The 27,839-nt window shown below is 30.4% G+C and overlaps 3 protein-coding genes across 3 annotated transcripts in view; 1 reads left to right on the top strand and 2 right to left on the bottom strand.

The window, feature by feature from the left end:
* Nucleotides 1-3,563: 3,563 nt before the first annotated feature.
* On the bottom strand, nt 3,564-13,038 carry LOC117241891 (putative fatty acyl-CoA reductase CG5065). The gene is made up of 8 exons (XM_033508140.1): nt 12,804-13,038; nt 12,605-12,725; nt 7,225-7,432; nt 5,493-5,732; nt 5,065-5,329; nt 4,540-4,842; nt 4,180-4,387; nt 3,564-4,096 (listed from the first exon to the last, which is right to left on the bottom strand). Exons 3-8 carry the CDS (start codon nt 7,417-7,419, stop codon nt 3,793-3,795), a joined length of 1,515 nt encoding a protein of 504 aa, XP_033364031.1. The 5' UTR covers nt 7,420-7,432; nt 12,605-12,725; nt 12,804-13,038; the 3' UTR covers nt 3,564-3,792.
* A 2,267-nt stretch (nt 13,039-15,305) lies between these two features.
* On the bottom strand, nt 15,306-18,050 carry LOC117241889 (putative fatty acyl-CoA reductase CG8306). Its single transcript, XM_033508135.1, has 7 exons — nt 17,853-18,050; nt 16,862-17,113; nt 16,499-16,748; nt 16,233-16,425; nt 15,927-16,166; nt 15,576-15,833; nt 15,306-15,491 (listed from the first exon to the last, which is right to left on the bottom strand). The coding sequence occupies exons 1-7, from the start codon at nt 18,042-18,044 to the stop codon at nt 15,353-15,355; spliced, it is 1,524 nt and encodes a 507-aa protein (XP_033364026.1). The 5' UTR covers nt 18,045-18,050; the 3' UTR covers nt 15,306-15,352.
* Nucleotides 18,051-25,411: 7,361 nt separating this feature from the next.
* Nucleotides 25,412-27,839, top strand: part of LOC117241890 (putative fatty acyl-CoA reductase CG5065) — a 42,417-nt gene continuing 39,989 nt past the window's right edge. The window contains exon 1 of the mRNA XM_033508136.1: nt 25,412-25,604. The gene's annotated coding sequence lies outside the window, so the exon portion shown is untranslated. The remainder of the gene's footprint in view (nt 25,605-27,839) is intronic.

Raw genomic sequence — 27,839 nt, 5'->3', positions numbered from 1 at the left:
TGTAGCAAACAGGAGGGAAAATGGATTTTTGTATATTTTGTATATCTATGTACGTGCGCTAGTCTTGTCAAATTGCCTTTACAAGCCCTTACGTAATTCGTGAAATGAGCTTACGCTGGAACCTCTCCTTCTTCAGTTGTTTAACTTGATATTAGTCATATGTAATTTCAACACGGTGATATATTGGATGCACGCTTTTGTTAATTTATATATATATTAAAAAAACTACTATAAGAAAGTATATGACTCGTGCTGAACGTTTTATTTAGGATATTTAGTAATTGAATTTTTAACTAAACAAAGTTTTGTACGTGTATTTCAATTTATTATGACCGTATCCTTTAAAGAATTTAAATAAGCAAAGTAAATTATATTCATAGAAAAGTCCTTGGAATATAGATTTAAGATGGTAGTTTGATTAAAGTTCACTGTGAGTTTTCCGAATACAGTTGTCACGTTGTGCTCGTTGTTATTATTCTACTACATTTTTATCATAGATATTTTATAAAATTTTGTATTATTACAGTAGAATAATTTAAACAGTGATTAGTTTTCTTCGTGTTTTTCATGTTAACTTTAATTGTGATATTTCGTTTATATGATGTTTTGTAATATGAATTTATCCTCGATATTCGATCTGTTGTTAAAATCCAATATGTCTCGTGAAAAGTGGAAACAGTCATGATTTTATTGAAGCAGAGGGGATCTAATTCCCGTGTATGTTGAGGATATTTCGAAATTCTTTGAGAACCAGAATAACGAGTGGCAACCGGAACTTCATTCATGGCAAATGAGAATTATCTATAAATAACAAGAGGCCAGCTGTTTTCCTTAATTATATCGATTAAAGATTCTGCATCCCCTAATTTTTAATTACAATTCTTTTCGTATATTTACTTGCTTCACAAATATATTTAATCGTATACTTGACACAAATTCATAAATAAGTTATTAACCTCTCACATTGAATTAAAAGAGGAAAAGACAATTTGTTACACCTCATTTTTCATCTTTTAAAGTTTTTTCTGTTTGAAGTGCTTGTCTATAATATTTTACAAGATTGATTAACATTTATATCTAAGAAAATCATGCCATTAGCAAAAATTAACTATGCTATAGGACGAACATTAAAATTATAGTAATAAAAAATATTCGTTAAATGGTTAAATTTGCGGGGGGAAATATTTGGAAATTTAAATTCTGAGAAAGCCGTGTTTTTATTAATAAATACCCTATTCTTTATTAATACGAAAAAATATTCTTATTAATAAAGAATATTCACATTTTAGTTTTCTCATAAATATTGTGATTACCATTCATAAATTTTGACCAACAATTAGATTGTCGATCAAATAATGTCGACCTCTGTTAATTGATTCAATTTTACTTTCTTAACCAATCTATTGAGAATATGTTAAATTTAATTAAGGTTGTTGTCCGTAACGTAGAATAGAGTAGAGAAAAGTATACGGAATGATTTCCTAATAGTGGTACACAGCTCTTCTTACATTTATTGTACAAAGCAAATGCTTTGAATTTTTAACTAAATTTGATTTAAGTACGAAACACATTAATTAAAGTATTATAATAAGCCAATGCTTGATTAGCTTTTTCATGCAAAAGCTAAAATGTTGATTCAGTATTATAATGGACCATTTACAAGTAGCAAGAAATGAAGAATTTCTTACATAATTGTTACAGACAGGTTGACCTCAAGCGAGAAACGAGGGACAGTTATTTATATATCATTACTTATAGCGGTATCACAATTATTGCGAAATCTCTGAAATTTTTGGGGTTATATTAATTATTTAAGGTTATACGCGTTCTAGTGACAATTTTACCGCTTACGAAAGGGCATTCGTTTCTATGGACGTTCGCGCATGTGGCGACGTGACTGCAGAGCGACTTCTTTGTTATTAGCAGAAGAAGAACTTAATATTTGTTTGATGCGATCGTTTCATTATAACTAATGCAGGCATAGCCCTACATTAGAATGATCTTAAACTAGTTTGTCTTTACAATTATTAAAAATATTCAGATGATTTCATAAATATTAACGTTTACTTCTATTGACGGCAACATGACAACGTATATTTATCTATTGTCATCATATTGCTTTAATTACAACTAACCTAACACTATATAAATGATCAAATAATTACCGTTGTTTTTCTCACTGTTAAGATTGACAGAATTTAAGCGAAGCAACATTTTTAAGAAAGGTGACTTAACAGATTACTTATTTAAGTATAACCTACCTAGCATTTGTTTACTCGTTAATATTTAAGATGACTTGTTTATTATAAAGACGAATAGAAAGAAATGAAGAATATTACCATATATAAATAATAAAATGTTTACTGTCTTTCTCTTAATGTTAAAAGTGACAAAATTTAAGAAAAGATTACCATATATAAATAATAAAATGTTTACTGTCTTTCTCTTAATGTTAAAAGTGACAAAATTTAAGAAAAGAAAAGTTTTTAGGTACGAAAAGGAGATACGAAAGACGTAGCAACAAAAAGTAAAAGTGCGATCATGAGGAATGACGCGGAGCGAAAGCGTGCGTGCACGAGCAATCTTTATTCAAAAAGAAACGCGCCAGCACACCTGTAGCGATGGCTGAAGAGTGAGGGCTGTACCGCAAAAGTAAAAGTGAAAATGGTAATGTTGCGAGAGGAGGGAGAAGAAGGAACGCACGTGCACGAGTGAGAATGAAAGAGGACGAGTGCTACAGTGTCATGTTTCGACATCTTTGGGGTATTACCGTGTTCGCAATGTGCTTCGTCATTTTTCGTTTAGTCTTCGTTTTCGTCTGAAGGTAGTCATTGTCATCAGTTGGTCCAAGATGCATCACAAAAATAGGGTCGAATTATTCACACCCATTGACTGGTATTTGTATTAGTCGTTATTTTTGTTGAATTTATTTCTCTACATTCAAGGTTAGATCTAGTTAAAAATGATATTAGGGTTATCAATTTTATTTCAGCGTTATTCTTTCTATGATTTCTTGTTTAATTCATTTCTAACCTGTTGACTATGCTTCCCTTTAATTAAGAACTTATATAGTAAAAATTTTGATTTCATTAATGTAGGTAAATTATTTAAAACGGATGGAAGACTCTTAAATAAGAATATTTTTCATTAGAAATATTAGCAATTCGAATGATGTGTCAACTCGTTTTCCTCAGTTTATAGGTTAACATTTCATTGAATATTTATACCATTCTTAATGCCAAATAAGAGTAGTACACTAGTACAAATAAGATCTACAATATAATTTAGATTTGAATATTTTACGAATTCTATGAATATTCTTATGAACCTATCAGTAGAAGATTCATATTTTTTCTGACATTCGTGCAGAATCTTTGTTCGTATCGATAATTTAAATGGCCATTCTTATATAACTTTAGTCAGGTAATTTCGATTCTTATGTAACGGGCGTAACAATGTAGCAGACTTTATCGAGCCGATTATGGACTTGGTAATGTCCGAAATGTTGATAGAAGTGGATAATACATTCTTAAATACAGAAATTACGAAATAGAAGCTTCGTCTTAATATTATATTTTCAAACACTTTCAAAAGTTATAAAAAACCAACATATTTTTATCCTATATACAATTTTTTTCGCCTAAATTTTCGCCTACACCTTAATTAAATATTTCAGCCTAGAAATATTTGTAAATATTTTCTATTTCACCAACAAAAAGAAATAAAAAACAAATATTGCCTTATTGGGTGGTCAATTTGAATTTATTTTAGAATATTTAAATCTCGGGAAATCTAGATCTCGTTAACCTTAAAGACGGCCGCAATTCGTTCTTCAAACGAGTATATCCACAAATATATAAACCACGCGAAAAAAATCGCGAAGCCAATTTTAACCAACCAATCGGCGAAATACAAACACCTAAGAACTTTTCGTGCACGAGGTATTGTTGAAAGATCGTCTTTCAAACAATACTGTCTGGTGCCTAATATATAGATTGACATGAATTCATCCCAATCTATTTCTGATGTATCTATAAAGAACTCTTCTTTGTCAGAGGAATTCATTTCAGACTGCAATTCTTTCATACGGTCGTTCCTGAAAGGAGAAAACGAAATTTTTAGTCATTTGTATCTTATTATCGTATTATTATTATGTTATTTTATAATAAACGTAATTACGGAAAGTTCCATTGTTTGGTAGTATAATATTGTATCAGTTTAATGCCAAGATTAATTCTGTTATGCACTTTTATTAAAAACGGTTTGTTTCCAGTTAGAAGAACTAAACTATCTATGAGAAGTGCAGGTATATAATGAAATAAGATCACACGCAACCAATGAAACCACTTTAATGTAGTGAGACTTCCACCTGGATACCAAAGCACACCTTAAACAAAATTTCTAGGTTATTCATTTTATTCTTTTATTCCATACCGTATAAATATAAAACGGATACTATTGCATAAAATAAAGGAAAGTACATTTTAGTTAGAAGTGGATAGATTAATTCAAACAGTATATTATTCTTCCCTCACTAACCTGTAAAGGGATACATTGTGGTATACTTCTTGCCAGTATCTACAGCCCAACCCCAAGAAATTGAGTTTTCAATACCATCGGTAACGTTCATAAATAGTGGTTTCTTAGTGTTTTCTTTCCCTACTTTCCATGCTAGTAGGATAATCGCATTAATTGCAATGTCACAGGGAATTATGTTCATTTTGTAATCGTAGTTACAAAGCACCGATCGAACTACACCTTTTCCAGCAGCTACCATTAAACCTGTTGGTCCATTCAAGTTATCTACCCAACCAGGTTTTGGTTCTTTCCACGATGCAACCACTAAAATTAAAATTGACGTCGAATTAAAATTTACATAATAATTAAATCTATAACGTACTAGGCATATGCATTATATTATAAGCATATTTATTTTGAAATCATATAACGATCATAGGGGAAGAATACAGTAAGTCGTGTTCTCCATTTTTTTATGGGAGAACAGTTTCAAAATTCAGTATATTTAACATATAATGGTACACGTTATCAAAATTGCGCATTTACCTATTGAAGGTCTTGCAATCCCTGCAGGTACGCCACATTTCTGCACCAAATCTTCAGCGAGTGCCTTGCTAAAGGAGTAGGTGTTCGGTAATCCTCGTAGCACTGTCGGTGTCATTAGTTCCAGAAAGTCATCTGGTCTAGTATTTACCATTTCTATGATCTCTTCGGGGTCCATATCACACGGGTAATATTTTTCTTCAAGTATAGGCTCATTGCAGTGACAGTACGAAGTAGAAACGTGAATGAAGGATTTTAAATGAGGTAGCTATGAATAATATATCTTTAAACTTCCCTTATTACGAATCAAAAAGGTAGTGAAACAAATTTTATTATAATTATAACATGTAATAATTCTATTATAATACATAGCATAATAGTAAGAAATTTTAAATATTCATGATAATATATTAAAATGATTAAGTATTTACCTGTTTCACAAGATCTGTAACATTTTTGGTACCAAAAGTATTTATCGTTACCGCTTCTTTAAGCGTTAAGTCAAACTTGACGTTTGCTGCCATGTGGAAGACAACAGAGACTTCATCCATTAATCTCTGCTTATCGGCGGTCGATAAGGCAAGACCCTTACAAGTTGTATCACCTGGTATCAATATAATCTTTTCCAATTTCTCAGGATGTTTTTCTTCGATCATTTTAAGTGGAATTTCCTAAAAAATCAATCGAAAATTGATCTATAATTATAAATTGTAAATTATAATGAATATAATAATAAATTGATAATATATAAAAGAAATGGAAATATTTCATAATACATACATGATCGAGATTATCAAATATGAATAAACAATTATTCCAATATTCAATCCTTTTTATTCATTGAATACATTAAGAGGAGATATAAAAAAAGATTAGATCGTGAACGAGAAAAAAAAATTACTTACTATGTAAAAGTGCTGTTTAATGATTTACCTATAAATGCATTTACGTTTTTCTTACCGTGAATGTATTTATTTCTACTGGTTTTCTAGAACACGTAAAAACATATACACTGAAATTATCATATACCATAAACTGAACCGTACCTTTCATTTTCGTTGACACGTATTAGAAGTGCCACTTATCGAATTGTCAATATAAAGTGACAATTTTTGTACCACTGTTGCATAATATTAACTAGAGCCACAAAACGATAAGTTTAACGTAGAAATAGAAACTTGCTCTTCTGTTATTTCTCCACTAGATTTATGATATTTTTTATATGGTCTGTGTTATTTACAGTCGCTACATCTAAAGAAATCTTCGGTGAATAGTACCGTTAATCAAATAGTCAATTTTATAGCACGAGAAATAACGCAAACTATTAATTACATTGGAAAAGAAAAGATCTCAAATATATTTATATACCATAAAAATATCGTAAAACAGATAGTTGCGTGATTTCCGTAATAATCTGCAAAAAAACCTTTGAATCGATTGCGGTGTCTTATAATCGATGAATGATTACAATCCAATGGCCTACAACGTGAATGATAGGTATATACGTTTTCTTCCTATCTCGTGTTACTGGTAACATTAGTCATGCTGCGCGGCAACCATCTACGTGTGATATACGTTGTACACATCACAACAAAGGGTGTCATAAAGAACAACAGAATCAAATAGGTTTTATAAGCCATTAGAATTAAATAACTTTTGCAATCTTCTATTCCTTCGCAGAATCTATTATCTGCAGGTGCAGTTTAATGTCGTCAAAAGGAGGTCGAAAAAAAAAAACGATGACGCGAAGCAATAAAAAATTCCCAGTAAACAAGCACACGTATTAAATTGAAATCGATTTATCTAAGATTCCAAATACCACATTCCGATTGAATACATGTGCGGAAACAACGACGAAGTCTCTAAAGTTCTACTCCCTCCTTAAACGGTAAAACAGTTCGATGTTGTCGCATTGGTAACTGAAAGTCTAATGAAAAAAAAGGACAGAGATAAGCTTCAAATCTCTAACGTTTCCTCAATTTCTCAAACAGCATATGCACAAAACATTTTAACATTACCCCGTGAAGCTTTCAACTGGGAAATCTACACATCTTTCAGAAAAGAAATGTCGTTTCGTTTCTGATTTAAATTATGCTCGTAGATGTTATTTGAATCCGCCATGAGTTACGATAATTTCTTGGAATAATTCAAACTACATCATACCTGCATCATGAGCTTCAATCGTGATTGTGGATCGACATCTTTCTTCTTCCTGACCAAGACGTAAATGTTTCCAAGGTCATGGCAGCTCAACAATAGTTTGTAAATTAGGACTTTTCCCATAAATCCGGAACCACCTGTGACGAACACGTTTCGTCCTTGGAACCAGGCAGACACCGATGCTACGTCTGATGCCATATTTCAGGGAATGCTGGACAAAAAGATGACAATGAAAGGAAACAGAAAAAGTGGTTGGACGTGTTTATAAAAGATAGCTGCGCTCGTATAAATATTTTTATTTTTTATTTCCCTCGTCTTGTTATTGTCGAAAATATCTTTTGAGATAGAGCGAGAAAGAGAGAGTCTATTTTCGAGTAAATTTATGGACGAGATTTTCTTTTCATCGAGACGTATTCCAGATGCTCTTCTCACCTTTATTCGATATTCATTTGAACATACGTAAGATTCGTTATATAACACCGCTGCGTTCTTTCAGTTATTTTCGAACAAATCCTATTTTTCTACCGTTAAAATTTGTTTCTTAAATTTAAGGAAAATGTAAAAGACAGTAAATGCGTTCTTGCGCATCGATATTACGCTAAAGAAAGATTGTTTTTTATACCTTAATAGCTCCTTGGCGCGTTGAAAGCTTTGAAAGTAAATGAGTTCGAGGATTATGGAAATAGCATTTACGAGAGAAATCTCGCCGTGAAGAAAATTCTCCCCGTGTTCCTCATGAACCATTATTCAAATGCAAAATAAAGCGATCGTTTATAGAAATTTATTTAGGTAATAATATTTCTAATTATTTAAATTATATTATATAGAAAGTAATTTGCAATAGTATCTAGTACAATTCGACTAGGTTCGAATAAAATTAGAATAGTTTAGTTAAAAATACAGCAGTTGTATGTTAATCTGCTTCGTTGCCTTTATTTAATCATTGCGATTTCCTTTGAGTTTCATTACGCATATCAGCGATCAAATCCAATCAATAATCTGAATGTTATTATTCATTTAATCGTTTCGAGCCTGATATCGCCCGATTGGTGCAATTAAATTTGTATGTGTTTGCATTTTCTACAAATCGACGATTATGAAATTGTAGTTACATATATATTTATAACACTAATTGGTAAAAATTGACGTATTTTTCGACGTGTTCTTCGCGTTTCATTCGTGTTATTTTAGAAGGAAACCATACAATTTTCTCCATTAATAATTTGCACATAACAATATATTTACCTATGTTTCAATAATATTTACAAATTTCATTCAATCTTATTAAATGATTGGAATTAATGGAAATGTAAATTTTCCCATGCATTCGCTCAAGGAAGAAATTCTTTCTATGATTTTTACGATGCAGATTATTTTAATCGGATTTTCATACATCCATATGTAACATTTAAAAATCTTGGAATCATCGGAAATCCATAATTCATGTGACAAAATGACCGCTCGATCTTGGTTATTCATACGAGAATAAAGAAGATAAAATTAGCACACGGATTAAATCGATGATATTTTAGACGACATCGTATTCCGTTTGCAAAACGAGAAACGTGTGCTTTTTTTTTCATTTTTTTCCATTCAAAAAAATTCCATTCAAGTTAAACATTCATGGAAATTACTATCTTTTCGAGTTATGGGCTAAACATTATAAAAACCTTGCACGTGATATACAAGTAAGATATTTGACGAACATTAGCTTTCTTGTTGATAAAGTCGATTAACTAACTAACGTACTGTTGTTTATTACGTTCAGAAATTCTTCTTTATTTCTTTCTCTCTTTTTTTTTTTTTTCGAAAAACTAATGCTTTCGAGATATATCACTTTCGAAACAAGGATATGTAAAGCGCCTGTTATTATTATTCATGAAACGGCATAGACACGCTATAGACCAGCCATCTCTTCACATTATTATTAGCAATTCACGAACATTGTTATATATTCGCAACGTGTTGCGAGCATTTCTCTGGAATCTTGCTTGCTACTGTTCGTGCGTAGAATATCGATGAGAACAACAAAGACGTCTCGATCTGGTTTTTGATTTCGTGTACCGTGTATTATTCTATTATTTTATGGCGTAACGTAATCGAAAAATCGTCGAACTTTTCATCACCTGATTTAGGACGCGACTATTTTCGTTGCTTGTAATCGAAATTAGAAACACGCAAGTTCCTCCGTTAGCACAATAATTTTCCATAGTATGTCACAACTGTGATTGACTCTTCGATGACCAAAATGTGCAATTCATGGCAAATATTTGTAATGAAATTTTCGTTTACGTTCTAACCGTCAGCTATTTTACGTTATGACTGTGGTACGTTTACGCGAGATAATTTACAAAGCAAACCTTCAGCTTCGAAACCGGTTATTGAATCATATGCATTGTGCATAGCACATCAATTGGAGGTCTTCCTCCATTATATCCTTTTTCCTTTTTAAATTTATTAAATTTGCTAAATCTTGCTAAACATTCGAGTATTAAATTAGTAGATACGAATTAAGGAATTGATTCCTATTAATTGTCGATTTACAGCGAAAACAGAGAAAACATTTTACTCTCTGCATCGTACAATTTAAACGAATCGTCGAATAGTAAAATTGAGCAACTTCCGTTAACTGCATGTTTTCTCTCGTGCAATTTTAATTTATAATCATTTATCGTCAGTTTTTTGTTCATTACTGTTATCTTTTTTATAGCGAGCAATTTCTTATTTAACCATAATTAGTTTCTTACGATAGTTCCTTATTTAACCATTATCGACGATGATCGTGTTAAAGATTGTAATTGAACAATTATCGTACGCCCTGTGTCCCATGAACAGAATTTTATCCCGACGGTACATTTTCAGAATTAACAGATTTCTCGTTTCAGCGCTTTCAATTTTTTACTGTAGATATCGAAACATGTCTTTCCCGCGCAGTTATCATTTATAATCGTCAACTGTCTTTTTTTTTCATTACTGTTTCCTTTTTTTTGTAGCAAGCAATCGTTTCTTATTTAACGATCTTACGTTGTATCGAACCGATTTAATTTGCGTCTTACTGTAAATGCTTTGCTTTCTAAGATAGTAACATATTTTTTAACTTGTCTGGCAAATAACGTCAAGTTCATATTCATGAACTGGTTTTTGTTAGTGAAAACCTGTGGTATTATCTAACGCGCTACTGGCTGATGTGTTAATACGTTTAACCGACATATACTGGCATCTTTAAATATGTTCCATCAAGTAAAATGTTTGGAAAAGACATTACATTATTAACCTTGGATTGGTGCATCGAGATAAAGTCAGATCCTTCATGTATTTCACTTCTTGATGGAACTTCCTATACGAATAAATAGATAGTGGTTTGTATATACAGGGTGGTTGGTAATTGGTGGTACAGGGGGAAAGGGGGTGATTCTAGGCGAAAAAAGAAGTCGAAGATATAGAATAAAAATTAAAAAATTTTTAAATTTTAAAAATTAAAAAAATAACGTTACAACGATCTACAGTGAGATCCGTTATAACGAGACGCGATAAAGTGCACGCGTACCCAGCACGCGAAAATTCAAAGTCGATTTTCTCGAAAACAAAGTCTCGAACGAAAAATTTTTATTCTATATTTTCGACTTCTTTTTTCGCCTAGAATCACCCCCTTTCCGCTTGTACCACCAGTTACCAAGCACCCTGTATATATTCGATGGAATCTATTTGATATTTATATCATTTATAGAATATATCATTGTCATTTAGATAAGTAGGTTCAAGTTACTACGGTCAAAAGGATGCCTTGAAATAAAAGTAACAGTGAAAATGATCTCCTTCTTTGTTTTGCCTAATGGAAAACTTTCGTTGCAATTTTTGGCAAAGCATCTCTATGCCTTGTGTACGTTTTCTTTCTTACGTTTCTCAGATACCTTATCCCTTATCATTATTTATTTGAACTTTTTTTATTATACCGGGAGAAAATCTTGGAATATCTCGCGTGAATTTTCTTGAATTTATGTATGAACCATATAATCGTATCGTTTATACGCGGTAATTTTATCGATTGATGTCCTTCACAGTCCAGTATCGGTTTAATTATTAAAATTATGTCAGGCATAGATCTTTAATTACAACTCTTACGTAGATTTTATTTATAATTAGTCGAAGTTTGATATTATACTTGGTAATAAGGAGTTTTAATCGATAGCATTTTCTTTAGGTTCGATATAATTTTGGCTGTAATGCTCCTCTAATGCTTGCGAAATATCAGAATATTTTATTGGAAAGGACACAGGCTTGCATCTAGTGTCATCCACTTTGACGAATAAATAATTCCATTACTTTTATTTCTAATGTTGTCTTATCATCCTTTTGTAATCGTGCTTGTCGTGATGCAAAAACAAAGAGCAATTCCTTGTGGGTAAGACCGCAGCATCGATTCTCAATTATCGTAAACACTTTACTACTTTGGTTTCTACTGGTTGCAAACGCTTTTAAGTTCAACCTACGCAATGGTATTGAGGCCATTAGAGGATTACCTCAGGTACTTCTCTTTCGACTTAGACATTTTGCGAAATTTCATCCAGCCAATATACTGTTACACGATGCAATTCATTGGATTAGTTTCACTTGATAAGATCGAAATCGTACTATCGATTTTCCTTAAACAATTAATAAAACAAGCGTTGTATAATTGTTGATTAATGTATCGTTCATTTAAAAAGCTGCTAAAATTATTCTATTGGCATTGCATAGGACAGAACCAATGGAAACGTATAATCGTACCATCGATAAAATTAAAAGAATCGTATCTTTTAAGAAATAACATTTTCTATATTATATAAACTTGTTTCCGTAACATTATAAATAAAATTATACGAGGAGAATAAAATAATAAATGCACAGTCGTATTTCAATCTCAATGAAAAACAATATCGATTTTGTCGAAGACACCTACATTTTCTTGGTAACTGAAGGTTGCTGTGTTCAGGGGCTCGCTCCACTTGTGTTTGAATTATATGAATAATTTGAATAAAACAATAAGAACAAGCTGAGGATCGATCAAAATCGAATCACTTTTTGAAACTTTATAAATTCATGCTATAAATTTGGACTGTAAATTCATAATCAACTAATACCAATAATAAACTTTTGTAATTTTGAATTTAAACCCTATATCTTTCTTCCTCTCAAATCCTTCGATTGTAAAAGGCTAATACTTATTCTCGTAATAAATCAATTCAATTTATATGATCCAACCAATTACTTCATAATGTTCCAAATTTCCCGATTGATTTTTATTCATTATATATTATCAATTATTCTCCATAATTTACCAAACATAAATCTCAATGCATATCTTTCGTCTTAATTCGATATTACATCGTGCTCTAATACGTACCTAGTATATCACAGCAGCTGATTGACACAAAAAGTCCTCAACACGCACCGCTTAAGAACCGTCTTTCACAATTTGAGTTTATTAATAATATTTAAAAGCGACAAGAAAAGATGCAGAGTATCTACAACAAAGAAATTACTATTCGAGCATTACTAAATTCGAGCATAACGATCGCGGTGGCAAAACTAAAGAATAAGACCTTCGATCACAGAAGAGGAGCGAAACGTTCTGACAGAGTTGCGTGCGCGTTCACTTGGTGTTCACTCGTCTGACGAGAATTTTATAGAATTCCAAGTACGATTAGGAAACCGGTAACTTTTCGAGTTATAGTAAAGATACGCGATTACCGACTGATCGTATCTGCTCATTTAGTTACAGTTCACCCCGCTCCGTATCTGTTATTACTTGTTGCATGATTCAACATTCGCCCCTGAAGAAGTCATTGTGTTTGTAGTCGAATTTTGGAGGTTACGTTCAAGGTAGACTGACCGAACAAAAGTGAACGCACCAATCCAGTCGAGTTGAGCATTGTGGTAGAAATGTTTTCGCATGACAAGATCCGGAACAATATTTAGGACGAAATAAACGAATTTCGAACAAGTTTTCTCCGGGGTTTCATAAACAAAGTATCTATTAAACGAAACAAAACACGAGTTCTTTTCATATTTCGCTTTATATGTTAAAAAATATTATACAATACAATATGTCTAGTTTTTAGGTTGCAAATTAGTAGAAGGCACGAAGAAGTCCATTTTTCATAAATCGTTTATAATTTTAGTTAAAATTATCGTACAATATCGAGGCTTTGTGATAAGTATGTTCTGGTCATACTAAAATATGGTACCAAATTTTAGATCGATGCGTTTGGTAGTTTTCGCACAATCAATTTGTCAACTTATGTAATGGAAAACCTTGAAGTTGCAATAAAAATGTATGAACTTATTTCGCTTTAGCCTTTGAGCTTGTACGTTATTTAGAAGACCTATATTTTGATATGTAGGTGTAAAAAGATTTTGTCATTCAAATACTTGGTCAAAATACAGTGATTATTATTTTTTGATTCAAAATCATTTGTTGCAAAATTATATTGTGAATAATAAATTATTTCTATAATGTTGATGTGTTAAACTTGCGTTATCATTTATTTATTTTATTCTTTATTAGTCATTAGTTTTTAGTCATTATTTATTTTATTCTTTATTATTATATTACGCTGAAATTATATTATTATTTAATTTAATTTATTTCAAAGTCTAACGTTTAAAATATTTTATAAGTATAAAAACAAACAAATTGCGTTTCCTATCCTGTTTTTACTTTCACTCCTCTGTCCTCCATTTCTTCTCGTCATCCTAATTGACTGTGACTAAAGAAGAGACCTTACATTACCTCATTAAGGATCAACGTTGTATTAAGATAACATTCCTTTAGAATTTGTTTTTACTCATTTATATTATTAAATTCTGTTTCTAATGTTGTGACTTGGATGGAAGTCACAAAGATGTGCTGAATATTTTTCTGTCAATTTCTTTTTCCACTTACATACCATGATTTTATAAAGTTTAAGATTATAATATTATCGTATCAGTTTCGAATTAATCCAGGTAGGCCTAAGAGTCCTTCTTTTTTGTAAAACTTCCAATATAAATTGAACTTGTTAATCAAATTTTTTAATTAAGGTACTGTTTGTTATTTACTTGTTGCTCTAAGTATCCAGAAGAATAATGTTAAATGTTTTATATAAATAAAAGTAAAATTAAATATACTATTAAAGATTGCGCAAAAAAATTGTCTTGTAATTATTCTTCTGGAAGGATGATACCAGAGGATTCCATATCTGAATTCATTTGAATGAAATCGCGCGGAATTTGAATTACGCGCAAGTTATTATTGACACTGTCTATATTTATACATGTGTTGGTTTCGTAGGCAAAACATGTTGATAATTTTTCGTTGCTGCATTTTCTTTCAACATTTACTAGCTTTGTCTCAGTCACCTTTACGATGATTTACTGTAAAGTGATTCAATCTCTTTGTTTTATCGAGTAATGTATATATATTCACTGTTCATGTTATTGAAGTACCGTATATTATGTTGCATTTCATGATAACGATCACGATTATAAAATGAATGTATTTCGAAGAGAGACTACTTATGAATTGCGTTTCACGTAAAGTCTTTCTCATGCAACTTTATTTGATGTTAGGATAAGGTTATGAAAACGAAGGAAAATAAAATATAATGCACATACATAAAGATTAATTTTATTATGGTATATTTAGATCTTGCGTTATAAAAGTTTGCACATAGAAATATTTGTTTGAAAATTAATAAATTATAAGTCACAATTTTGTAACTCCTAACGATTAAATGAAATGGTACAAAGCAAATTTTATCTTGTTGCCACAGAGCAATGAATAAATTTATAATATAATTTAAAAGAAATAAAATATTTCGACAGTTATTGTAGGTTATATATATATTATAATATCTCCAGCATAGTTTACTATCGTATGAAACTATAGAAAAAGTTAAACATTTTATAATAATGTATAAACAATTGTCCTTCCCAACACCGCACTGATCACTTTCAGTGTATAAAAATCTGAGTGTACTCTTTTACACTGAATTACACTGAAAAAGCGCGGAGAACTTCCGGAGAATATATATCCTTACCCGATATATGCATGTTTGTATATATATAAAATGGAGATATTTATTAATTTTAATTAAATTATGTATGTAGTCTATAATTCATCAAAAAGAAGATAAGTAATAGGAACAACTAAACCAGCAGCAGTCCAAGAAGTGGCAAAAATAGTTTTGACCAGCCACCAAACAAGTCCTAACAATACAGCTTGCAAGCCAATATGAACAACCAGTAGACTAAAAATATAAAAAATAGGTAATGACTTCTTTATTGACATATATTTTCTTTTTAAGGAAAGAAAAAATTATATAAGTACTTACATCTTATCTTTGGAACGCGCTTTTTCCAATGATTTTGGGGATTCGTTATTTAAATATTGTCTGACTCCCTGTACCAAATCAATAAAGTAGCTTTCCCATATCAGTGGCTTAATATCTAAATTAAAGAGGTTTTTGTCAATCTCTGATAGTGAATCATGTAAATCTATCGTACGAGAATTATAGAACTTCCATTCAGTAAAAATAAACGTCTTTAGACGATCCAATGAGTTATTAACATTTGTGTGTAATCGTACCAAACTGAAAAATATATTTTTTATCGATTTGATATCGTAAATGCAATTTACATACATTAAAAATTATGTATTAAAGTAATCATAATTTATAACTTACATTGGTCGACCACCTGTTAATCTTGCAACCATATCCAAAATATATGCTGGAATTAAATGTACAAAAATTGCAGAGAGCCTAAACATGAAGATCGAAGGTAGCAATTTAAGATACGGATACCAAACTGCACTTTGTAATGGATATTTATGTAAATAATAATTGATTTTCGGTTCGATGTTAATCCATTTGAATGGATTGCGTGTACCTGATGTACAATGGTACACTTTTAACTTTCCTTTACTGTAACAAGAAGATATTATTGTATATAATAGTTAAGTGACTTAAGTATGGTAAATTTTGCCACACCTATCTTGATTCACAGCATAAGCTGCAACGATGAGATTGTTTACAACCAGGTCCACTGGAATGTAGTCGTAAATTATGTCTTTTACAACTGGTAATCTTCTTACAACACCTTTGCTAGCACCCATTAAAAATCCTTGTATACCATTCTTTGATACTGTCCATCCAGGAATTGGTTCCTTCCATGATGCTGTTACTGCAAATATAAAATATTTATAATATATAATTTTTTTGGAAAATAGAAATATTTTTACATGTAATATACATACTCATTGAAGGACGCACAATAGCAGCAGGAATACCTCCATTTTTAACTTCATGCTCAGCTAAATGTTTTGTGAATGTGTAAGAATTTGGATGATCCTTTAATATACTTGGGGTTTCTTGTTTTAACGTTTCAATATCCAGTTTTTCTACTAACGCGATTAATTCATTTACATCATATGGCGCAGGATAGACTTGTTCGTCCACTTCAGTCAACACTGAGTTTACATATGCACTAGAGACATGCACTAAAGCCTGAAAAAAGGAGTTAATGGAAATTGTATTTAATAAACAGAACACTATGAATTAAGTTATGATATATAATTGTCTAAAAGTACATTAATAGATAATATATAGAAGTAATTTACCTTCAAATCTCTTATTTCTTGGCAAAGCTGTACGACTCTGCGTGTACCTAATAAGTTAATATTTGTATTAGATTTCAAATCTGCTTCAAAATCCAATGTTGCTGCAGAATGAAAAACAATGTTAACATCCTCAACAAGAGTCAGTCTATCTGCAGATGATAAGCCTAAATTTTCTTCTCCCACATCACCAGCTATAGGAATCAATTTCTTAAAAAGATTTGTCTTGTTCTCTTCCTTTAATCTGTTGAATACCTAAAATATTAGAACAAACATAAATATGTTGTTAGATGAACTTGTCAAAAGCCAAACTAATTAATTCTATATTTTATTAATATCCCAATTAGATAATTCATTGTGAATAGATTTAAAATAAATTAATTCTAAGATACATTTAAAAAAACAGTGTTTTTGTATTATTATCACTTTTTGTATTTTCGAATTTATGGAGTTGAGAATAATGTATACTACTGTAAAATAATATACCAATTTTCAAATTATAAGTAAACAATTCTTAAATGGAAAAAGTTAGAAAAATTCATAATACGATATAAAAACGAAATTACGATTGTATTTAAATATTCTAAGTAGAGAAAGTATTATAAAACGAAAAATTACATAACACTCGATCTTTCTAAGAGAAAGAAATTACATACTTAAGGTTCAAATTATAAGTATGTGGTCACACACAAAAAAGAAATATATGTATATCAAAAACTAAAAAGTGAGAAAAAAGAGAGAGTTTATATGACGACTATGATTTAAGGTAATAACATATGTTGAAAGAAAACCGTACAATAAATAAAGTTGATTGTGCGTTCATCAAGGTATTAATAAGTTAAAGATATTTAAATGCCTTGATATCTTTTAGTTAAAAAAAAGAAATATTGGTCAGAAATGAAATTAAAGGTTATCATATCAGAGGTTGTCTCTTTCGTTCGATGAGATAATGACGAAAAAAATCTATATTTTGAATATACATGTATTAGTATACCGAATTCTTTTTAATGTCTTCCAATCTCTCCTCTATTTTTTTTCCTTTTTTCGGTCGGAGAAGCACATAAATGTTTTTCAAGTCGGGCATACACCTCAATAGTTTTTCGATCAGGCAGACACCAACGAATCCAGTTCCACCGGTGAGAAACACAGTTTTACCGTTATAAAATTCTGTTACGTTCGATGCCATTATAATCTAACGTTATACAGTGTTTTACTCGATAATTGCTTCGCAAATCGATGGAGAAAAGGATTGAGAAAAATAAATCACGTTAATGTAAAATATACGGCGAAACGTTACTGGACAACGCAAGTACGATATGCCGTACATTCACCAGTGGCTCGTCGTAAACTGAACTAGAATGTTCGTAGAACTCTGCTATGTTAATGGGAGGGATAATAAGACGTACACGTTACGAAGTTCAGAAAATACGGATTTTCTAATTCTCTGAATTATTTATCGTGCGAATTATTACAATATTCTGTATGTACTGCAATCGTGTATATTAAAATATAAAAATAAATGAATTTGTACGTGTGAAAACTATTAATTTCGTCACACGTCACATGACCATCATCGACTGATGTTAAAGATTGTAATTAAACATTTACTGACACATACATTCGATGTTCCATCAACAAGATTTTATCCTGACAGAACATTTTCAAAATTAATAAATTTCTTGTTTCAGTTCTTTCAGTTTTTTTACTGTAGGTTTCGAAACTATGTTTAATTATCGAAATTTATTTTCACGTGCTCTTCACGCTTTATAAAGCATTGAAATATTAATTAGACGACGAATGAAATATTAATAGAAAACTTGTTTTTAAGATGGACTTCAGCTTTCCACTTATTAGTAAAAGATAAATTAGCTAGTAAAAGATAAATCTTAGAATTATGTTATAATAGAATTCTAATCGAGTATACAAAGTTTTTCTAACAAAGTTTTACTTTCTTAAAACTATTTTACATATGAAAAGATAAAATTTAGTAATTAAGGTACGTATATACGCTGGGATTTAATGTTTAAATTACATAAAGAAAGTGTTCTTCGGTAAAATGAATCGTTAGTAAAAAAATTCTACGATATGTATCTGCATGACATTTAGTTAGGACGAGAGTGATATGTTTGGATAAGTCAAGACTTTCTGTCCTTGGTTGTTATAAATTATGCTACACAAAGTAATAATGATGAAAGAGTACAAAGGTGAGTATTTATTTATCCTGACCAATCCTCTTGAAATATTTCAATTGTCGGACGCCATATCGGTATATACTCTTTAACGTATCTTTATAAATTGAACATTTGTTACATTACAATTTTGTATGGACGGTTATATTTTTCTCGTATTATTCAGTTTGTGTGGTAATTTACTATAATTTCGGATTTTTTAATCGTCCTCGACTGTATATTGGGTGATGCAAACTTGTCAAACGGGTGTGGTACAATAAACTCGATCTTAGTAATTACACACTACATACTACTGTTACATTCTATTACTATTTACGTAATTGATTTGCTATACTCGACGTGTTGAATGACCAACGATATTATTAAAAGTAAATTCGATTATGTTCAACAGATTCGTTGCGGATCCGAGTTTCATGTCATAGATTTATGATAATAAATAATTTTTACACAATATCTAGTCTTTATATCGTGAAACTTTACATATGTATGTGCTTAATATATTATGTTATGTTGTATATAAGTTAATCACGTGAAAACTAATTAATTATTCTACGTGACAACAGAAATTAGAATATCAGAATTCACAATATCACTAGTATATACGTTGATAAAGATAAAGTGTCTCGTAATGATCATACACATAACGTTCATTGAGATAAAATTATTTTAAGTGTTACGAATGCTTATATTCTATAAATGTCTTCCATTAGTAAATGAAACAAAACTGAAAGTATAATTATGATAACACAACAAATTGCTAATAAATCATACTTTTTGATGATAAAGCGAATTCAGAAGTATTTAACGGTTATTTTCGTCGCGCAATTATTTTCTACGGTTCTATCATTAAATTCGTAGTAAAGAATTTTACTTTTATTCTTAAGCAATTTTTTACTAGACAAATTATTTTGAAAAAAGTGAGTTTTGTCAAATTTCGTGTAATTGATAAATTTAAAAAAATATATGGGATATTTATATTACGGCAGATATCTAAAAAAGAATGGAATATCGGCTTAAGAATTGAACCCAATTGAATTGAACTTCGGCGAAAGTCAATTTTCAATTTCGAAGTAGAATTCTCAAAGTTCTATTTATTTTTTTGTACTCTTTACACGCGCTATTTGTTAAATAAAAATTTCTTACATAAATGTAAATTACACATATAATTTCTAGTGTACGAATCAATTATTATCTTGCAGAACATAACAATTTAATTTAAGTTACACGAAAAATGTTCTATTCTGTGATAGCCTTATTATATGAAACTTAAGAAACACTTTAATTTTCTAGCACCAGATTGAGTCACTTTCTCTTTAATAACAGAGTAATTTACTAAAGTTTATTATGCTTTATTGCGTATTCGTTTAACTTCTATCTCATTTCTGTTACACTACCAAATTTTGAGAAATATTTAATATAAGAATTATGCAGTGTGTTCCAGTTCTTTTCCGGCCAAACGTTATTAGTATATTTTATGAGTCAAAACAACTAGATATAAACATATTTCATTTGTAACTATATTTTCGTCAAAAATTTATAACAAAGAAACGATATATGTTGATTTCGAAAATATTCGGACTATAACTTAACTTGGACTTCTATGTTCTTTATCTGAAATAAATACAGATAAAAAGCAATAAAAATGTTAAAAATTCAAAATTTTTTATTTTTAATAAAATACAACATTTACAGACTCTACTGCAGTGATTTCGCACTATTTTCGATTGTCAATTATTTACGCGAAGTTAAAACTTTGTGGAAATGTAGATTTTGTTATTCTGAAAATGTGTGGAAAACTTTATGCCCAAATATTTATTAGCTTTTACAGAAAACTATTTAACAACTAAAGAGACGTCATCGTAGAACCTAATTTCTACAATTTTCGAAAGTCGCACAGCAATTGGCGGGGGCTTTTTCAATTCCTGAAGAACTGCACTACAATGTACAACTCAAAACTGGTCGATTTTTTAATCCTAAATTAGAGAATGGTGTTAAAAATTATGCATCACTGTACTTTTCATAGGTCAATTATAAAATATCAATTAACATTGATAAAACACGTTTATAATATAAAGAGTATTAATTTATCCTTAATATTTATATTAAGGACGTAAAAATGATCAGAATTCAATAATGCAGACAAAAATAAGATCTAACTCTAACCTAACCCTAATCCTAACTATAATTGTGATGACAATTATTAAAAGTCTTTAATTATTTAATAATAAAGTAACAATTCCACCTTTCTTGATGTTCGTTATAAAAACATATAGAAGTAATATCGATGATTATGATTAACGATGAATTAGTGACAAAAATAAAAAATTAAATGTAAACGAACAAAAATTTCTATTCTGAAATCAATTCAATTTTAAATTATACTTGTGAATTTGTAAATGTAATGTGTGACCTCTCATTTGACAGATATTTCTCATATCTATAACTTTTATTCTGAACTTTTTGTGATGCAATTATTGGGTTCATTGTTATATGCAAAAAATGTTTTCCACAAATCTGCAGATAGTTTACAAAGTTCACGCAAGAAACTTCGAATGGCAAATATACAGGATTTGTTCCCGAACGTGATTTCTATGAACACGCGTAAGAAAATGTCAGATACTATTTAATATCGCATAACAGGTTAATTTATCTGGATTGTAGTGACCAAATAGTTTTGAAACCGACTGTACGAAATGAACGGCGAAATAACGAACGTGCGTTACCATGATACATAGTATCGGAGAGGAAATTTCCTCCATGATAGTATTAATAGGAATATTTATCTAGGAATATCTAATAGTAGTTAGAAGGCGTCATAATAGGTTATTTTACACGTATGTACGTAAACATCGAACTACGTAAGAGGTGACAAGAAGTTGGATGAAGTTGTCAAAGAACCATCATCTCCAATTTCGATGATTCTGAAATATGTTATGAAGTGAAACATTTTGAAAAACTTTTTCCTATACATACAATCGATAGTCGGCCTTAGTTTTCGAGTTATATACAAAAATAACCTGTCGCTTAGCGTTAGTTTTTAGGTTGGGTTGCCATCTTTACGTTTTCTCTTAAAATGCAGATGCTTTGAGATTTGAATAAAAATTTGTCTTTAGACATTTTTGATTAATTTGCTTTCCATTTTTCACTGTTGCGCGCTTGCTTCTTTTTTCAATGTATGTAGCGGTAAAGAGCGCGTTTCGTGTATGTTTATTTTACATAAACGTTACAGACGTCAGACATCAATACTAATGCGGTAAGTTTTTACTTTGAAAAAGTATTGCATAAATAATTTTTTACCGCTCCAGGCACGAACACTCTCCTCTGGCATTGTTAATCAGTAATGTTATTATTTCGACATTGGGAAATGTAGATATAATTTTGTTTTCGATTATAAAATTAAATTTTCCAGAAACAATGATCACATTCTCAATCTCACTTAATATATTAAGCTGCTTCATTTCCACTTTCATTTCATCAACATTTAAATTTTTATTATAAATGCTCTCAATATAAGTTTTACAACTTCCTTTCTATAATCATATATAGGTACATACATTTAAATTTATTCTTTACATTTTTATATATCATCCCTTCTATACAAATCAGTAACTATTCTATCACGAACGATTCAAAAACATGTTCTGTCCAAATCTCTGAAACTTTTAACTGCACGTTGATCTCATTGTTATTGTCGAAAAATATTTTTTTGTAGCTTAGAATCTTTTTCTACATTTAATTGGAATAATATTTACAGCTTTATTCTTAAACTCCTTGACATTGTTACGCGTATCTTTAATAAAATTGGTTATGCGTAGTAGTATCATCATCATTATATAATATAATGATACTGTAGATATGAGAATGATATTGAACCTGTTAATGATTGCAATGATTTGCTAACAACATTTTTTCTATATAAAAAATTTTTCTACATAATCATTAATGAAACAAGTTCGAATTTATGCACTTTAGTAACTAACGTATCCGCTTTTGCTCGAACAACTGGCTTTTCAGTTGCATTTATAGACAGTTTGTTTAATGCTGTTTCAATATTAATATAATTCTGCTTTAAAGCACTTACTTGCATCAGCTCGTACAGACTATCTTGTATGTAACAAAGATTTTTGCAAAAAGTATTATTATTGGTATATATTTTTTAATTAAAGTTGGAAGTCGGAGCCAATGGATTTATTTATTTCATGCAATAATGACAAATACCTCTGCACTGTTGCCTCTTTTCAACGGACTCTAAACCTATTTTACTTAATAGTAAACACGATCCTGATATCATGTAATATCGAACAGTAAAGATATGTCGAATGAAATATTAAATTTGAATCTTAAAGATTATCGATCAATTACTATTAATATAGGAAAAAAGTGTTTACATTTTATTGAAATCATAAGACCTTACTATTATTTAATTGCAATGTTTAAGGTTATCAATTAATTACGATTAGCAGAAAGCAAGATTTTAATATTATTAGAATGAATATCATAGAAATCTGATTATTATAACATATTTCCCGAATTTAACATATGTTGGTAGATTTCTGCTCATATTCATACATTTCTCATGTATTTCCGCATTCATACAAATATGAATATTTGTATATTTTATGGATGTGCGTATGTTGTATTTTAAACTATTTCTGCTATCTACTAATCATCATATAATCGTAGGTTTATCGTTCGTGTTTAAACCGATAGATGTCAGACTAGAGCTCATTTTATCTAGCCGCGATAACTGTGTACGTACATATGTAATAAAGAGAAAAGTATGATTTTACATTGCTTTATTAAAATAAAAAGTTTCGTCTAGGTTAAGAATTTAGTATCTTTCTAAGTTGATATTAGAAGAATTATCACAGAAATGTGATTTACTTAATAATGTATTTTATTCAATTTTATCCTTCTTTAAGGCCCCTTATAATTGATATCCCACACTGCTAGCGAGTTGATTGGTTCCACAATGTTACTTTCATTTTAAACTGATATATCTTCTTCTTTATCTTAATTACATATTGAATCATTGCGATTAACTAGAGTGAACTAAGTCTTGTTTTCGTGAAATTTTAGTAACGTTAGTCTTTACGTAAAAATCCCCATCTAAAAATAGTTAGATAAAAATGTATTATGTCTGTTTTAATTTTTATTCTAATTATATATGTATATGTTGGAGAAAAGAAGAAATTATTAATAATCAGCGCAGAGAAATATTCAAACAATAAAAATTGTAATATATAACTGTCATCACCACATGTGACCTTAGGAGTGAATCCAAATGTAGTATCGCAAAAATTGATTGTCTTTTCGTTAATGATATAAATCGACATTAATGTTATTATTTATATTTATAATATATGTTTAGTGCATATTTAATAAACTATATAAAAACTGATAAAACGTTTGTTTATATATATAAGTAACACAAATTATAAATTAATTATGAAATTTATTGTGTTAAATTAAAAGTACACGTGTCTACTATTAGTACGTTCACGTACATATAAATATTTTTTAGAGATTAGATACTATATTTAAGCAGTTACACCTTTCATACAAAGCTCTAGCCGAAAAATATCAACTTTCAGTTACAGAATTAAACACAATTACATAAGTATAGCTAGTAAATAATCAGTTAATCAATTTATAAAAAACTAAAATTTACGATAAATGCCAAGTATCACTTGAATTGTAGAACTAATTAGAATGTAGTTACAAAATAATCTCAATGTGGCGATAATACAGCAATATATATCTAGTGAATTCATCAAAAAATAGACATTATCAAGAATAAATTCGAATTAAACTTTACTATACCATTAACAAGACTAATAATTGAAAAATGAATAACATACCTGACAACACTAAATATGAATGTACTAAAAAACATCAAATTTGATTATGTTAATCTTAAAATCACATCTTAAATAAAAAACAAATTTTAGATACCAAACTATCTTGAACTTAGAACTATTAGAACTACTGTCGATACCAAAAGTAAACTTCATATATTATTGGTTTATACAGGATTTTTATGTATTTATAGGAAGTTTGTAGATGGAAAAATGCACAGAGTGCACACAATATGTAAAATGTAAAATGTAAAATATCCAAAGTATAGGCCTGTCAAACAATTTTCTATCCAGGTTCCATTTTATTTCATTTCACTCATTAAAATATGAATTTGCACAAATACCACACTAATAATCGCAATAAACACAGATATGTCTGCAAAGTCTAGTGTATCGAGAAGGAGTAGAACGACTTATACTGTAGTCGGCTTGTCAAGGGTTAAGGGTGAGAGTAGTAGCGAGATAAAGATGGAAAATCTGTAGAGGTTCCTAGTGACTTTTCATGGGAAAGTATTGTCCTGCCTGGGGGGATTTGGCGGTTGCCCCAAGATGGCGGACTCGGTTGGCGTGCGACAAGCACGAGCTGAAAAGTGCCGAGAGCACGATTCGTTCGTGATTCTGTGTTAAATCGGTATCGTGAGTTTCATTCGTGGATAGCACGAGGATCGTTGACGAAGAGGACACGCTCGAATAACGTAGGTAGGTGACAAATCACTGACACGAAATCGTTTCTCTCTATACGGGGTGAAAAGCCGCGCCTACTATCGTGCATCTCGATATTGTGGTGAATATATGTCTAACAACTCTGTTTTATAAATTCATAAATACTCTACTACATATTCATGTCGATGTTAGAATCATTAACAATATTTTTCGTGATTACGACGTTCGTTATTCAGCTGGAAAAGTTTGTGATAGGGATATCGAATTTGGTGTGCAGAAATCGAACAGTCGAGTACCACGGCCGGATACTTTCGCTCAGTTTCTCTCTCATAGATTCTTAATAGTGTCTTGTTTGATAACAGAAACCATGATCGGATTTTCGTTGGTGTAATTTTACTATTTTACCAGATATCGGCTGAATGATTTTCCCGCGTGTCCGTGAAAGATATCGCGAGAAACTCGTCGCGTATGAACGCAATTGTATCGTGTTCTCGGTGGATCCATTCTTGAGTCGTTTCAACTATCCGATGTTTCATTTCTTCTGCAGATTATATTCGGTATATATTCTCGTTTGTTGCCTTGAAGAGATTAGATCTATTAGTTTTTGATATTACATGAAAGGTGAATGATTATTACCGCCTCTGCTTTGACGCATTGTCTCGATCGGTGTGAGCATCAGTGTGTATACGTGTGGATGCGTAACTTGATGTAATTGTGTGCGCGCGTTTCTTGGCGTGCGCAACGCGTACCCGCATGCTGCTTCATCGTGTAAAATAGTTGTAATTTATATTCCCTTTAATTTCTTCAATACTTAGCTGTCATACTTATAACTATTAATATAAGAATTATTACCATGGATTTATTTTGAATCTCGACGTCTAGATCCGGTGTAGATACGTGACGTATTATTGAGGTTTCATACCGGCGATAGATTTGGCAGCTTTATACATATGTATGTATTTTTGATAGCCGGGTCGCATACGAGTGTACTTATACTGCTTGCTTGGTTAGAAATACATATCGCTGGTTTCTTGGGAGAGTTACTGAAAAATGACAAATTTTGGAGTATTTATTATGATGGAAGTATAATTATAAAGTAATGTAATATTTATCAAGATATAGTAAAGTATATTTATAAAATAGAATTGTTTATTTAAGAACAATTTTATAATTCAATAGTTTGTTTTAATTGGTTATTTAATCCTTTCTTTTAGTGTAACCAATATATGTAAACAAAATATGGAAGATCATTAAGATTCAAAGACTGTTAGAGACTGTTAAAACAGTTAAATTGTTGAAGGAAACAGTGTTATGCCACAGATCAATAGAACCTTTTATTCAACACGTTATTTATTTAATAACGAAAACATTATTTTCTTTTATAATTTTACTGATAATTTTTGAGTTTTGACAGTTTCTCATAAAATATTGTTTATACGTATTGTTTATAGTTACAGTAAAAGAAGGGTTAAAACAATCGTATTTTGAATTATGACATTGTTCTTAAATATATGTTATAATCCAATATTTTAAACCTTGTATTTCAAAGTAACTTCTTAAATATTCTAACTATTCTTGGTTATATCACCTTTCCAGGAAATGAACAATATACATAAATGACATAACCTACCAATATCAGTGCTACCAATTGAAATTGCGACCATTTTTCATTGTTGTGTGCATATAGTGTTATTTTACTACATTGTAACATAAACTCATCCTGTTTTTATATTTAGTGCAATATATGCAATATGGGAATAAAAACAGTACGAGTCTATGTTATACAGCTCAATATGTATAATTTGTTGTCCTTGTGTAGAATAGACTACCTCGAGATTTTGACCGTAGACTATACGTTTCTCTGCCAGTGAAAATAGTGGAGAAAAGATGTATATGCACATCACCTAGTGGAAAAATGTAATTATGTATAATGATCACGTGCACAAGACAAGTAGTCATTACATGATACTAAAATCTCGAGAGTAAAAACCAAAAACGTAGATTCCGAAATAATTTATTGATATTCATTTAATTACATTCTTTTTTTTTCTGTCTTCTAAGCGTATTATCGTTATCGAATTCCTGTGTTTTCGATCCTAATGCTTGCGACCGTTCACGAGAATTTTCGGGTTTCCATTGTTGTCATATAGAGAAAAGTAATTTAATCTGGCCCCTGCGTACACCTAGCAATAAGACGATTGGTCCGTAATGTGTTAAATTGAATGACATACTATAGACGATGCCCTAACTATATTGTGAATTGTCATCTTA

This window comes from Bombus vosnesenskii, unplaced genomic scaffold (assembly GCF_011952255.1).
Source record: "Bombus vosnesenskii isolate JDL3184/JDL3185 unplaced genomic scaffold, Bvos_JDL3184-5_v1.1 scf7180000016261, whole genome shotgun sequence".
Lineage (NCBI taxonomy): Eukaryota > Metazoa > Arthropoda > Insecta > Hymenoptera > Apidae > Bombus > Bombus vosnesenskii.
The sequence above is the reverse complement of the archived record's forward strand: the minus strand, read 5'-3'. Positions and strand labels throughout refer to the sequence as shown.